This window comes from Eschrichtius robustus, chromosome 18 (genome assembly GCF_028021215.1).
Source record: "Eschrichtius robustus isolate mEscRob2 chromosome 18, mEscRob2.pri, whole genome shotgun sequence".
Classification (NCBI taxonomy): Eukaryota; Metazoa; Chordata; class Mammalia; order Artiodactyla; family Eschrichtiidae; genus Eschrichtius; species Eschrichtius robustus.
This window is the reverse complement of record NC_090841.1, coordinates 17,255,156-17,269,995: the sequence shown is the minus strand read 5'-3', so window position 1 is coordinate 17,269,995 and position 14,840 is coordinate 17,255,156. Positions and strand designations below refer to the sequence as shown.

The following is a 14,840-nucleotide window of genomic DNA, read 5'->3' as shown; positions in this document are numbered from 1 at the left end:
AGACTGGGGAACTCATGGAATCATTTCACTCACCATCAGCAGAAGAACGTTTAACGTAACCCTGAGGAACTAAGGAATCCCCGTATTTAAAAGACAGCTCCTTTCCCCTCCATAAGAAATGATTCTACGACCTCCGGCAAACAATTCTCAGTGCTTAGCAACCTCTACCCTGTGAGAACCCTGGGTGACATGGCGTCAACACCCATCACAGTAGGAGATTGGTAGTCAAAGATAGACTGGGAAGAAAATGATCTAATTCACTTACCGACGATTCAGATGTAATATTTTGAATTCTGGAAAATATTATGGAAAAGTGAAAGCACCAAAACACAGCCAGTTCACAATATAATGTTTTCCACATTAGATTACTCATGCCAGGAAGAGTCCAGAGGTCACTTGGGTCAATTCTTGAGGAGTTGTGGGAATTAACCACTGTCACTCAGTGTACCCTTTTTTCATGCTTCTTCCAGTAGATAAATCTCCCAGTGGGATGAAACTTAATTATTTGAACTGTGTCTGCTCTGTTACATATCTTTGAAAAAATTTTTAGTGTTCTCCAAGGGATTAGAAAAGGCATCAGAACATCCACAGTCCATGTGTTCAGTCACCCTTTCAGCAACATTGGTAGAATGCCTACTGTGTGCTAGGCTCACTGTTAAGTGCTAGGCATAGAGGCGTCTGTTGTAATGACATCCTCTGTCAATCACTGTGATAGACAGCGAAGGTACAGTGGTGAGTGGAGTCGTCTGGGCTTCATGAAACTTATCATTTAGAGGTGGAAAGAGGGAATGATCAAAGTACCACACAAACAAATACAAAATGACCACTACGTTAAGATCCTCTGAAAGCATAAATAGGGGGATCCATCTAATGAGGGAGGAAATAATGATTGAGGGGCAACCTGATGACCAAGTGAACCAAGTGAAAAGTATCCCAGATAGGGAAACTGGCACAGCAAAGGCTCTGTGCCTGGAGAGGAAGTGCAGTTGGTCATTTGAAGAACTAAAAAAGGCCAGTGTAGTCGAGAACAGAGAATGCAGAGAGAATGGCAGTGGGGTTGGTGTGGGGGACAGTGATGACACGTGGGTGGAGGTTTGGTACAGTTCTGCCCTCCATCCTAAGAGCAACAGGAAGCTCTTGTAATCCTTCAGGCTGTACAGGGGATGCCACAGCCAGATCTGTCTTTCAGGAAGAGCACTCTGGCTACAGTACAGTGACTCAATGAGAGGGGCAGGAATGGATGCAGGGATCCATTTGAAAGATTAGTGTAATAAGCTAGCTTAGAGAGAGGGGAGGAATGGACTAGGGTGATGGCAGTGCAGTTGAAGACAAGAGAAAATGTCAGGGCACATCTAGCAAGCAGAAACGGCAGGACTTGGTGATGAACTGATAAATGGTTAAGGGAAAGGAGAGTTTTCGAGGATGAAACCTCTGGCTTGCATACTAGGATGGATGGTGATACCACTTACTGAGATGAGAGACAGAGAAGAGCATCGTGGCAGGGTGAGCGGGTAGAGAGGATGGGCATGGCCACCACGAGTTCAGTTTTGTAGGACTTTCATTGGAAGTGCCTTTGGGACATCCAAGAAGAGACGTCAAGGAGACAGTAAGATCGACAAGTCTGAGGTACAGAGGAGATGTCGCAGTTAGAGATTCGTATTGGGAGCGTATGTGCATCAGTTGAAATCATGGGTCAAGGGAGAGAGTGCAAAGTAAGAGGAGAAGAGAGCCTGGGAACAGACTTTGAGGACTCCAGTCCATGAAAACTGTGGAGGAGCCTGCATGAGAGCCAAAGTAGATGTGACCAGAGAGACGGGAAGCAAACCAGGGAGCGTTATACCATGGGAACCCGGAAAAGAGACTGTCCCAAGAAGAAGGGAGGCGTTGGTGTCTAAGGAATCTGAAGCCTATCTGGAATGGAAGGAAACGGAGATGACAAATATGGACAATGCTTTCAGGAAATGGGCTGTGTGAAGGGGTGGCAGTTGATGAAAGAGGACGTGGAGTTTAAAAGGTTTTTTTCTTGTTCAACATGAGAGAGAGGACTATTTAAGTGTTGATGGGAGAGACCTCGGGAGAGGTTGAAGATACAGCAGAGAGAAACGGCAAGCAGCAGGGCAAAGTTTCTGAGAAGGACGGATGGGATAGGAGCCTTTAGGTGGAGAGATTTTATTTTGAGGGTAGTCATTGTGGGTGTTGACAACCCACGCAACTGCCAGAGCAAGCCGCTGTTGCCAGCATCATGGTCCCAAAGATACTGGCAGTACCTCTCCACGTTGCCACCCTGAGGCGGCTAGTCTAGTCAGAGCACCACCCACCAGTCAACCCAGCAGAGGGGTCATCTGAGCCTGAGGCTTTGTTCAACCCCCCTGCCAGTCCAACCAGTAGGGCAACCTTCTCATTCCGTGGCCACGTTGTTTGTAAACCCACAGCACGATAAAGGGCTCTGGACCCCCAGACATAGTTCTGGCAAAAAAAGCTAGCAAACAAGGTGAGTACACCAACAGGGTTACATAAAAGGTCCGGGGTTTATGGAGGTAAGGAGGAGCCTTTCATCCTGGCTTTGGATTTGAAAAAGGTTATCACATTGTTTTCAAACTCTCAGGTTGCTTTTTAACTCTTGAATAAGCTGGCAGCTGCTTAAGGGCAAGAATTGTGCTTTTTTATTTATGTCCCCAGTGTCTAGCGCTATCCGGGATACAGTTGACGGACCAGGAGGACAGGATCCCTCACAGGGGGTGGAAAGAGGACAGAGAGAGAAATGAGACTGGAAAGAGAGCCCGGGTGAAGGATCAGCGCCGGGTTGAGGTGTTTGCCCATATTCTGTGAGTCGATGGTGACCGTGAAAGTTCTTAAATCTGCAGACCTATCCAGAGACCTTTAGGGTGGTTCAACTCCGAGATGCATAAATAGAAGTCTTTATGAGGTTAGGGAACAGGTGGGGAGACAGAAACAGGAGTAGGAAGGCCGGGAACATAAATTTGTATCTTGGAGTTTTAAATTGCAGCTGGAGCAGTTGTAAAATGAAGGCATTATTGGGGTGGAAAGGATGATTGTGAGCCAAATGTCAAAGTCCTCACTGGACCAGGGAAGGAACTAGGAAGTCTGTTATATCAACCCACCAGGAGCAAGGAGACCAGAAGGGGTGGGAAGGAGGTGGAAGGGAAGGCAGAACAGCCTAGACCTCAAAGAAGAAAGGTTTGTGCCCTTCCCCTTTCTGTTTGATGAATTCTATTCACTCCTGAAGTCTCAACTTACGTTTTCTATTCTGTGAAACTTTCCCATCCCTTCCTCCTCGTTCTCGACCACCCCGCCCAGCCCTGCTCAGGATGTATTGTTTCCTCCCTTCCATCCCTTCCATGGCTCTAACAGAGTTTTGAAACTGAACTGCACACACATCTGTCATAACATTAATTACATCGTATTGAGGTTTGCAGTTTACTTGCCTGGATCCCCCAGTAGGCAGGAGGTTCAAGGGCAGGGGGTTAATCTTATTTGAACCAGAACCATCACGATACCCAAGTCAGTATCTTTTGAGGAGAGAGTGAGTGCATGGCATTGGTGTGGAGGCGGGCAGGTGCATTTGGACAGTCAGATACAGATCGTGAGAGAGCTCATGGAGAGAGAGACTTGGAAGCTGACTGCAGAACAAAATGATGATTAACACCCAACACTTCCCACGTGCCAGGCGCTACCTCCATGGAATAACTCCTCAGTCCTCACAAGCCCTTAGTGTGCCTGTGATACAAACAAGGAAACTGACTCTCAGAGAAGTTACAAAACTTGCCTCAGATCACAAACCTAGTAGGTGATAGCGGGAGAGTCTGAACTCGAGCATCTGGTCAGCGTCAAAACTCAGACCTACCCACTACGCATATTGTCCTGCCTCCTACGTGAGACGTCTTCAAAGGCAGTGTTATGGGCTAAATTTTGTACCTGCAAATTCATATATTGGAGCCCTAATCCTCAGTACCCCAGAATGTGACCAGATTTGGAGTTAAGGTCTCTAGGGTAATAAATTAAAATGAGGCCATTGGGGTGGGCCCTAATCCAATCTGACTGGTGTCTTTATAAAAAGAGGAAATTTGGGCACACGCAAAGACACCAGGGGTGCGCACACTGAGGAATGACCACGTGAGGACACAGAGAGAAGGCGGTCGTTTACAAGCCAAGGAGAGAGGCCTCAGGAGAAACCACATCTGCCAACGCCTGGAGCTTGGACTTCCAGCCTCCAGAACGGTGAGAAAGTAACTTCCTGTTGTGGAAGCCACCCAGTGTGTGGTATTTTGTTATGGCAGCCCTAAGAAATGAAGGCAGGCAGAGTGGTGGAAGACTGGGTCACTGAAGCAAAGTGTGAGAAGAGGAAGAGGACAGAGAGCCAACATCCCAAGTCTACATCGTTAATATGATAAATAGGTGACCCGGCCACAATTCCCAGAAGGCATGACCGTCCTCTCAGGGGCCTGGAGGGCAGCGTCCTGAGTCTAGGGTTTCCCCGTATTTGTAAATTTCCACAGCACTTTTCCAGAGGTCTTTCACGTTCCCATCTCATTTTTCGCCCACCACCTGACAGTTGGAGGGGTAACCATGGGCACGGTGTGGGATGTCTGGGCTTGGACTCCAGATCTACCCCGTAAACTGCAGGCTGAAAGTTCTTGCGGAGGCTCCAAGGCAGGACCACTATCTTTGCTCTCCCCTATCCAAGTGGAGTCATTTATATTTTAATAAGATTATTTTCCAACTCAACAGTGTATCTTTAGTTTCATGTATCCCTTTGCCATCTGGTCCCCTTATGCTTGCCTGTAAGGCTAGTGGCTTTCTTTGTCTAAGTAGACTTGTCAATAGTTTATAATTTTTCTTGTCATGATCATAATATTTATTTTTCACATCAGACAAACTCTTCTGGAGACTTGGAAGAAAGAGATTTTTTTTTCATGTCTCTCTTTAACCTGAATTTTTTATTTCTGGGTTACTTCCCCAACCAGGGATCAAACCCGCACCCCCTGCAGCGAAAGCCTGGAGTCTTAAACACTGGACCACCAGGGAAGTCCCAGAAATGGATTTCTTAAAATAAAGAATTAAATAAAACTGAATGAACAAAACTTCTCAAACTCTACTGGATACCCTAAATTAGTGTATTAGATCAGGCTGGTCTTACAACAAATGGTCCAGAAGATTTAGACTCATGCAGTGAAGTGGTCTAACTTCCCTCTAACTTGAAACTCAAACCCAAGCAAATCCCATGCCCAGGAGATTTTTATTTTTATCTGTTTTCAATCTCTAGCCTTTAAATTTCTTATCTTAAAGCTACTTACCTTCTATTGTTTAAAACCTTTGGTGTCGTCCCAATTACTTTTGGCCTTCTTGATTACTAATCTATCTCTTTCACTGGCAAAATCAAAGCTCTTTACCATCAGATTATTTTGAGTTTTTCCTCCAATAATGGTGTCAGGTACCTGGTAGGGCTTCCTCTAAGGAAGCTCAGCGGTGGGAGGGCCAGCCCTGCCCGTGGGGTCTGGAACAAGATAAACTGCCCTCTCATTACCTCAAAAGTCCCATGAGGCCAGCCACTGCCTCTGACTTGTTCCCCAATGTGTCCCTGACACCCAGCCAATGCCTGGCACACAATAAGTGCTTAACAAATAAATAGACGGATGGTCTTGTTTTCTAATACACCACCCCATGCTACAACATCCAGAGGCTGAAACAGTGTTCTAGGTGAAATACAACACGAGAGTGTGTTCAGATCTGTCTGAGAAAAAGTGATAAAAAAATCAGTGACATCTTGTAATCATATGCTTCGCGGTTTCTAGAGGGCTTCACATTTCCTCTGCGATTTACGCCAAGAACCCCATTTTAAGGACAATGGAAGCCCCACAGGTTTGTGTGAGGATTAAAGAGATGGTGCGCATAAGGCCCCTACCACAATGCCTGACTTGTAGTGAGAGCTTCTAAAACAGCTTATGATCTACCCTGTTTCTCTAGTGGCCTGTCGGATTCTGGTCAGAAATCAGCTTTCATTTTTCCTGGCCTATTACACCCTACCTCAGTGTTCCTCCCATTCTCACATTGATGGGAACATCTTTAAGGAGGAGGGCAGGGCGTTCCAAGCAGACCAGTGACACTCCTCTGCCCCCATCTTACAGCGGGGAGGGGGAGGGCGTTGCATCCCCCGACAGTTAAAGTGATCAACTTTAAATAGCTGGAAGTAGAGCCCAGGAACCACGTAAAGGTTACGGGAAAAATACCCTATTGCGATCGCTACAAGGTCCTTGTGCTGATTACCCACTGACAGCCCTTTTACCAAAAAAATAACAAAGTGAGGCTCCTAAGACCCAAAAACTTAAGCGGGAGCCCATGCATAGCTGGATATGGGTGCTCAGAGGGACAGTGAAGACTGTTCAAAATTTTTCTCTTCCCGATAGTAAATGCATCACTGAGTCAGCATCTGAAGCTGTGCCAATAATAAATAACACTTGTGTCCCCTGCAGTTGAGGGGACCTGAATCAATGTATCATTTGAGATGCGGTCCAGGTTTTTGTGTGGTCTGACCTTTCTCTGGATATTTGAGAAAGACTGAAATAACTTAAGCAGCATCTCATTTTCTAAGGGCCATGCTAATTTCACTGTCTCTTCTCTGCTCTTTTTCTTAGTGTTGCCTTCCTGAGGGTGTAACTGGCCCACCTATAGCCTTCCTGGCAGATGACAAGGACTCCATCCACATTAAATGGGTCACCCGGCTCCCTGACTCACTCACTGGGTGGCCTGGGGCAAGGCCCTTGAACTCACTGGGGTTTAGTTTCCTCGAATGTAAAGTGGAAAAATAAACCTATTTCACAGACCTTTGTGCAGGATTAAATGAGGTGACAAATATGAATTGTCCCTACACAGAATAGACAAAGGTAGGTTCCCTCGTGGCTGTAAGGATAACAAGGTAGCAGAATGTTCATTGGACTTACCTATTTGGCCACTTTAATCACTCCCTCTAATCTGGTCTCATGGACACTATATTTGTCCTTCTACTTTTCAAATAGGCTATAATGGTCTGTTGATTTCGGGGAGATGTTACATGTATATAGAACTGCCTCACTATCATCTTTGCCATTTTGTGTCCTTCTGGTCCCCCAGCTTTCCTTCCCTCCCTCTCTAGTCAAACGCTCAGTGCCCTGTCCTGCCGCACCCTTGCTGGTCTCTGCACTGGGAAAGCTCTCCTCACTAACCCCCCTCCACGCTGGGGCTGCTTCCCTTTCATTCACTCAACACATATTTATTGCTCGAAGGACTATTCCAGGTGCTGGGAATACAGCAGTGAACAAAACAGAGTCCCTGCTCTCCTGGAGCTGGCATTCCATGGATAGGATTGGGGAAGAAAGAACAGGTAATAAGTCAACAAACCTATCGTATGTTACGTGCTTGCAGAGTTATAAGAAAGAGCAGAGCAGGGTAAGGGATACTGTGATGTAGGTTTAGTTGGGAAGGGCTCTCTGATGAGGGGCCATTTGAACAGACTCCTGAAAGACATGTGGCAGGAGCCTTGCAGAAAATATGGGAGAAATTATTCCAGGGAGAAGAAACGGCAAGTGCAAAGGCCCTGAGGCAGAAGAGGGCTAAATATGCCTTCCCAAGAGAGCGTTCCCTGACATTCCAACTTGAACATCTCCACTGATGTTTTATATATATATATATATATATATATATATATATATATATATATATATATATATATATATATTTTTGGTGCTCTACACGTTCAGAGAAACTTCTCTAGTAACAAACTATAGAAATGATCCCTGAAAGTATAGTCTTCATATATGTTTTAATATATACTTGTTTAATAAGCCTCCCTCTCCTGATTACAAGCTCAGCGAGGGCAGGCATCAAATCTGTTGCTGTTTTCCCTTATTTGTATATCCAGAATTCAGCCTCCTGTCTGGTATTTAGTTATCAACTGCATGGATAAATTTAAGATGGTCATTAATGACGTTGTGCTGTAAATCTCTCACAACATTCCTTTTGCCTCATCTGAGAATTTTCTTTTAGGAATCAGTACATGGGGTGGGAAGCGGGGCGAGTCTCCTTTGAACTGGCATGCTCCTTTCTTTCAGCTAATGAGCACAAATTGAGTATAATATATCCATTTCTGTTTTGTGTGCAAGGAATTTTATGCTCAGTAAGGACAATTCAGTTAAGATTTGGGGTTGGCATATTTACCTGTGTTTTTTCTTGATGATGAGATTGCATGTCTATTCTTCTTTTGTTTAGTTGGATTTCTCTTTTATGTAATTTAATTAAGATAAGAATCAAAAGGAGTGACATTTACGTAAGTAGGAAGGAAGAACAGAAGGGGGAAAGAGGGAGAGAGGAAAGACAATGGATTCCCCTTCAGCGATACCACTCGTCACTGCTTTGCAAATTGAGACTGGGAATGCAGCTAGCTCATGCTTTAAAAGTAATGATAGCTGCCTGGTACTACTGCTTAGGACGTATCAGGACCAATGCTACGTATTTTTATGTATGATCTCAATAAATTCACAACAGGCTATAGGGTAGCTATCAATAGTCCCATCTTACAGATAAGTAAATAAAGGCTCAAAGAGGTTAAATAACTTGCTTTAAAACAGGAGAAAGAAGAAATGAGTGCCTTCCAATGGCTTGGACAGGGCTGTCAGAATTAAATCCAAATTGTTTTGATCCTCCCTGCCCCCAAATTCCATCCAGCCTCACCCTACTAAGAGGAGGTGAGGCCCTCCAATAGTGATCATTAACTCACCCCAGGTGCTGAGCAGGGTACTTTACAAACATCCATTATCCCCTTACAACAACAACCCCTGAATGCAGGTGCCTGCAATGGTCTTTAAGTTATTTTTAAAGGCTTTTTTTTTTTTTTTTTTTTTTTAACTAGCAAAAGAATGCATGACACCAATTGTAAACTGGCAAGTTGGTGGTGGGAAGCCACTAAGACCTGTGCTAAGAAAGGTGATAATGAATTCAGTGTTGGCAATTCTGAGGAAACTGTACGAAAACACCTAGATGTTCTAACTGGTCCAGAAGTATAACTGATTCCTCCTTGCTTTTACCGTGCGGCCGGGGGTTTCTCGGTGGGACTCCCGACGCTGGGGCTGAGGAACCTCCGGGCAATCCCTAGGATTCTGAATTCCGGGACTGTGGGCCCAGGGGAGAGGGACGGCTCACTCACACATCACACGCGGTCACAAAGCACAGACGGGAACACGCGGTCAGCAGACACCCAGAAGCGTGCACCTACAGATACATACCTACCCACAGCAAACCACAAAGACAAGTGTGCACGGCCACACAGACCTCGCCCACTCATGCATTCACACCACTCATAGGCGCGCAACACGCGGGCTCACGCGAGCTCGCGCACAGACTCACAGCCGGAGCACACACCCTCTTGCGCGCGCACCTACCCTCGCGCACAGACACTTTCTTGCGCGCGCTCATACTCTGCACACATCCCCCCGCGCGCGCTCACACCGCGTGCACACAGCCTCTTGCGTACGCACATACCCTGGCTCACGTGCACACCCCTGCACGCACACGCGCTCCGTGCACGCACCCTCTCGCACGCGCACACGCTCGCACGGCCGAGCGGCGAGGGGCGGGGCGGGAGCAGCCCCGGGGGCCTGGATGGGCGCGGCCAGGAGAGGGCGCGGCGTGGGGTGGCGCCTGAGTTGTTTGCCGGAGCCCGGGCCGTGAGACGCTCAGAGGGAGCCCAGCCAGCTCGGGCTGGTCCGGGCTGCGCTGGGCGGCCCGGAGGGAGCGCGTCCCGGGTCACGCCGGCGCCCGCGAGCGGAGAGCGGCGGGGAACGCGCCATGGACCCCAGGGCGGGTAGCGGCGAGGAGGATGACTGCGTGGACTCGGGCGCAGAGACCGGAGGGTGAGCCGCGCGGACCGGGCCGGGCAGTGGGCGGGGGCCACTCTCCGAGTTGCGCGGCGGCTCCTCCCGGCCCGGGACCTTCCTGGACCCCGCGCCGGAGTCGCTTCGGCGGAACGCGGCTGCGGGGACTGCTTCTCCTGCCGGGTCCCCTGGGGAAACCGGAGGGGCTGTGGCGAGCCCGCTCTCTGCTGGGCCGGCCCTGAGGGCAGAGCGGCGGGGTCCGTGGCTGCCCCGGGTCAGGGCGGGCCCCACCCTGGAGGGCAGAAAAGTGGAAGGACGCAAGGTTCAGGGTAACCCCACGCAGCCCACACCACCCCAGCCCGTCTTGCCCTTCGTCATCACTGAGCTGATGCGGAGTGCCGGGCAAATGCAGTGTCCCCCTGTATCACCGTTAGAGAGACAAGGGATGCTCTTGCACTTGTTTCCACCTTCCGCGAGGACTTTCTTATTGTAGCTCCGGAACCCCCTGGAGTCCAGGATGGGGGTCTGGGGATGGGGAGAAAAGGTAAAGAGAGTAGGACACGTGAGACCTAAAAGTCTTTCAGAAGTCTTCTAAGAGGATGGCGTTTTTCATTTTATGGCTTTATTGTGCTTGCCAAGACGCCCTCCCCAACTCCTCCACTGCCCCGCCGAACTTCCTCACTTCTGAGCGCACCTGTCCCAGCTGGAGCCGCTTGCCTTGGGCACAGGTGGGATGAAGATGGTGCTATGATCTAGCCTTACTTATTTTTAAAAATGTCTTCTCTTCAGCGGACTCAAACAATAAGTCCAAACCTTTGGAGACTAATCTCCTCTCCAAACAACACTGTTTTCCTGAGTGGGACAAAAGACTGAATGTCTTTTAGGAGACGAACGTCATTGTAAACGCTTCCGCCCAGCCCCTATCTCTAGAGGACTTCCCGGTGCAGAGTCAGCGTTACATCCAGGATGCGGGTACCGACCCAGAAGGAAAGGGTGTCTTTGCCTATCTGCAGTAACCCAGGGGGAGGGCTGGAGCTGCCCAGAACACAGAAAGCCTCATTCCAAGAAGGCTGGGGAGATTTAGACATAGATCTAAGGATTTGGCAACCCTGTGAGGACAGGAAGAGAGTCCAGGCCCAGAATGGACCTACGGTCACACCTGACCCGGAGAAAGGCTCCCTAGGCAGCCCCCCCTGCCTGCCCAACCCCGCCCTTCCTTACAGCCTCTATCCACTGGAGCCCAAATCCGGGACTTTACTGCCCCAAAACATTTACCCTGCAATGGGCTTTCCCTGTTATCCGCCCTTGTGATCATTGATGGTTTGCTACAGAACCCTGTTACACTTCAGTGTTGTAACCTGATTCCAAATACTGAACTCCTGTGCTTTCTCCCATGCTTTGTATGTGGGGCATTTATCAACTTTAACTGAAGATCCTTGGCTCCCCACCCCTACCCCCGCCCCGCCCCAGTTAGCTGAACAGGAGTAGAAGAAACAGAACAAAAGTAACCAGGTCATTTTCAGCTGGGTTAGATAAAGCACCGGCTGGTCCATTGGTTTTCAATTTGCGGAGCTCACCTGAAACATCTTTTATGCCAGGGCTCTCTCAGAGAAATAGAAAGCCCTGACCCAGGAGTGTCATCACCCCAGCATCCCAACAAACGGCATGACAGCTGTCAGGGCTCCTGGGAGGGGCTTGCTGAGCATGCTGACACCTCTCTGTCTCTGTCATAAGTGTGTAAATTAGCAGGACAGAATTGTTTGAAGAATTCTTATTGCCTCAGTAGCATTCTTAAGCTAAAGGTAAAGTGGCATGCATTTAAATGAAATAGTTTCAGTGAATGCTTATTAGTCTTGTATTTGCTGCATATTCATATATCCCTTAAAGTTGAGATTACTTATTAAAAAACTGTTCACAGTTTCCCTGCTTTTCCAGAGCTTGCCGCCTCTTACCCTCTCCAGCTTTCATACAGCTACCTATCGAGATTGTGTAGAAAGCATGAAGAAAGCTTGCTCAGTATGTGTTTGTTATCATTATTTTTAAAAACGCAAATCGGATCGTGTCTCTCTGCCTTGCAAACTTTTAGTGGTTCTGTCATCTATAAGCGCAAAGAGTTTAGCATGGCCTACAAGCCCCAGTGTTAATGGGGTCCCCACCCCTCTCTCTCTGGCCTTGTCACTTGGCAGGCTCATACCTGCACCCTGAATATAACCACATCAGCTGGGTTTTTTCCAATTCCTCACCTGTGTCAAGCTGCCCTCTTTGCCCCTAGGCCCTTCTCCACCTGGCACGCCTGTCTGCCAGGTGAAACTCTACTCTTCTTTCAAGAGTCAGCTCAAGTGACACATCCACTCAGACAGGGAGCCTTAATTTGGGGTGCATGAATTGCTTTAAGTTGCATGCAAAATGATGGACTTTGTGAAGTTTTATAAGATACCGTTTTTCATCAGATTCTCAGACTAGCCTGTGATCCCCTCCAAACCACGTTTGGGCAGGGTATAAGTTTCATTTTCATCATGCTGCGTTTGAAGTATTGGGAGACATCCAAGTAAAGGTGATGAGTCAGCAGTCAAGTAATCTACCTAGAGAGGAGGTCAGACAGGAGGACTGCAGTTGGAAACTGTCAGCCTAAAAATGGCAGTTGAAGCCCTAGGAGTGGATTCAATCAACTAAAGTTCGTAGCAGACACGAGCCTGGCATTTGCTATGTGCCAGTACCATTCTAAGACTTCCATATTTCATTAATTCATTTAATCCTTCAACAAATCTGGGAAGCAGGTACTATTTAAGACCAGCCTTGAAAAACTACAGCATTTAAATGTCGGGTAGAGGAGGATGAGCTGATAAAGGAGCCTGAGAAAAACTAGGCATGGAATGAAAAAAGGAAGAAGGTGGTATCCTAGAAGCCAAGGGAAGAAAGGAAAGAGATCAGCTGTGCTATTGAGAAACAAATCAGGATGAGGAAATCATCTCCCTTCTTTTTAAAGGCAGATGATGAAAAGAAGGCAGAGGAGTAGTGGAGGAGAAGCCGGGTCAGTGTGAGGTGGCTGGAGCCCTTTGTCTGGGAAAGGGAAGGGTGAGGAGAGACAGTAGCTGGAGGGGAGAGTGGGATGAGGGAAGGATTTCTTAAACGTAGGCATGAATTGGGCAATAAATGCTCATAGAAAGGACTCTGTAAATGGGAAATGATAACTACGTAGGAGAAAAACGGATATCTGTGATGTCAGCTTTCTGAAAATGTGCAGGTAGATGGGCTTCAGGTCATATGGACAGATTGGCTTTGGAAAGAGGAGGGACATCCCTGTTGCAACCAGTGGGAGAGAAGGGGAGATGGGGTTTCCATTCAGTGCAAATGCAGCCCCCATCCCCCAGGAGAATGGAGACTTGACACTGTTGTTCCAGGCGATGGTGAGTGAGAACCCAGTCAAGATTAGTGATTACATATGAAGGTATCAGTCTACCTTGCCATTGAATTTCCTGCAGCAGTGTTCACCCACCTGGGGGCAGGCACAGAGAGACAGTGGGTAGTTGAGATCATCAAGGTTTGGGGGAGAGGGACTGTTGCTAGGCTGGTGTGAACAGAACATAGGAGCACGGGAAATTTGCGGCTGTTGCTTGAGCTGATAACTGATCCTTTCAGCAGCGTATCAGAGGTGCTTCCAAGAACCTTCGTGGATTCTGCTTCCAGTAGACAGACTGTGCTGATCTCTTTGAAAGCTACAGTCCAAAGAGCCAGCCTGCTGGGGTTCAGATTCTGGCTCCTCCACCTAGGAATTGTGGAACCTTGAGCCAGTTACTTAACCTCTCTCTGCCCTCAGCTTTCTCCTTTGCAAGATGGGGATGACAATAATAGTACTCACCTCATAGGGTGGTTGTGAGGATTAAATGAGTCTATACACTTAAAGCCCATAGAACAGTGCCTGGCATAAGTAAACCCTCAGTACATTATTATTTCTTATGAAACACACTCCAAATGGTAAACTTAGAACTTTATATGATAAAAATGTACATCTCCAGGTGCACTCAAGACCATATGTTCTTTGTACTCATCACAGTAGAGGCTCTGATGCTTTTAAATGCCTTAAGCAATTTGATTACTGTTCAGAACATCTGAAAGAGTACGGCACATGCCTCAATCTGATAATTATTTTTATTTTGAAGCTGAGGAAACGGAGGTTCAGAGGGTGCGTGACTAGTTAGTGGCCTAGATTGCAGCTTGGGTCTCCAGCACGCCTCCTACCTAGTGAAGTTGCCTTTCAAAGAGCTGTTTGGTCTGTAATTAATTCTTGTTTTCTGCTCAGACATTTTCTTTTGCTCGAAATGCTACCTTTGCTGTCTGACACCCCCAGCAATACAGGCTAAGACTAAAAGCAAACTAGCATTCTTCTGTGGCGATTGATGTCATTTTGAAACTCCCACTTTCCAGATCCACTTGAAAACAAGCCTTGTGCTTCTGTGTACTTTCTGTTAGAAAAAACTGGCAAGTTGGCTATTGACCATGGTCAACTGTCTTAAGAAACAAGAGTCTCTTAACAGAGGGACAGGCAGTGTTTTGTAAACCCAAACAAAGGCTAAGATGAATGTTTTCCAATAGGTGTTGCATCAGTGCTGTCTCCCAGATTTGGCCTCTAAGCCAGTCTTTCAAATATAACCATAGCTGATGGATTATTTTCATTCAAAAGTTTGAGCTGGCATTAATGGATCTCCACGTCTGTGGCAGCTGTCACTGAGCTTCTGAAAACATAGGGTCATACCATGCTCTTTATCTTTGGGTGACCTCCAACTGATGCGTCACTGTGATTTCAGTGATAAACAATTTTCAGGTCTAGAGTTTATAAACAGGTGGATAGAAAGGAATAGGTAGAATCCATTTTTAAAGGGGACAGGCTTAAAGAATTTTAGATGGGGAAATCTTGCATAGAAGACAAGATGATCTATTGGTACTCTATTATCTTTGCGTTCAAGGTGGAGCTAGATA

General features: G+C 47.2%; 1 protein-coding gene and 1 pseudogene across 1 annotated transcript in view; one reads left to right on the top strand and one right to left on the bottom strand.

The window, feature by feature from the left end:
• Nucleotides 1-7,719: 7,719 nt before the first annotated feature.
• Nucleotides 7,720-7,806, bottom strand: LOC137752287 (small nucleolar RNA U3; annotated as a pseudogene).
• Nucleotides 7,807-9,837: 2,031 nt separating this feature from the next.
• Nucleotides 9,838-14,840, top strand: part of FAM124A (family with sequence similarity 124 member A) — a 106,388-nt gene continuing 101,385 nt past the window's right edge. The window contains exon 1 of the mRNA XM_068526886.1: nt 9,838-9,902. Coding sequence (XP_068382987.1) covers nt 9,838-9,902 — 65 coding nt within the window. The remainder of the gene's footprint in view (nt 9,903-14,840) is intronic.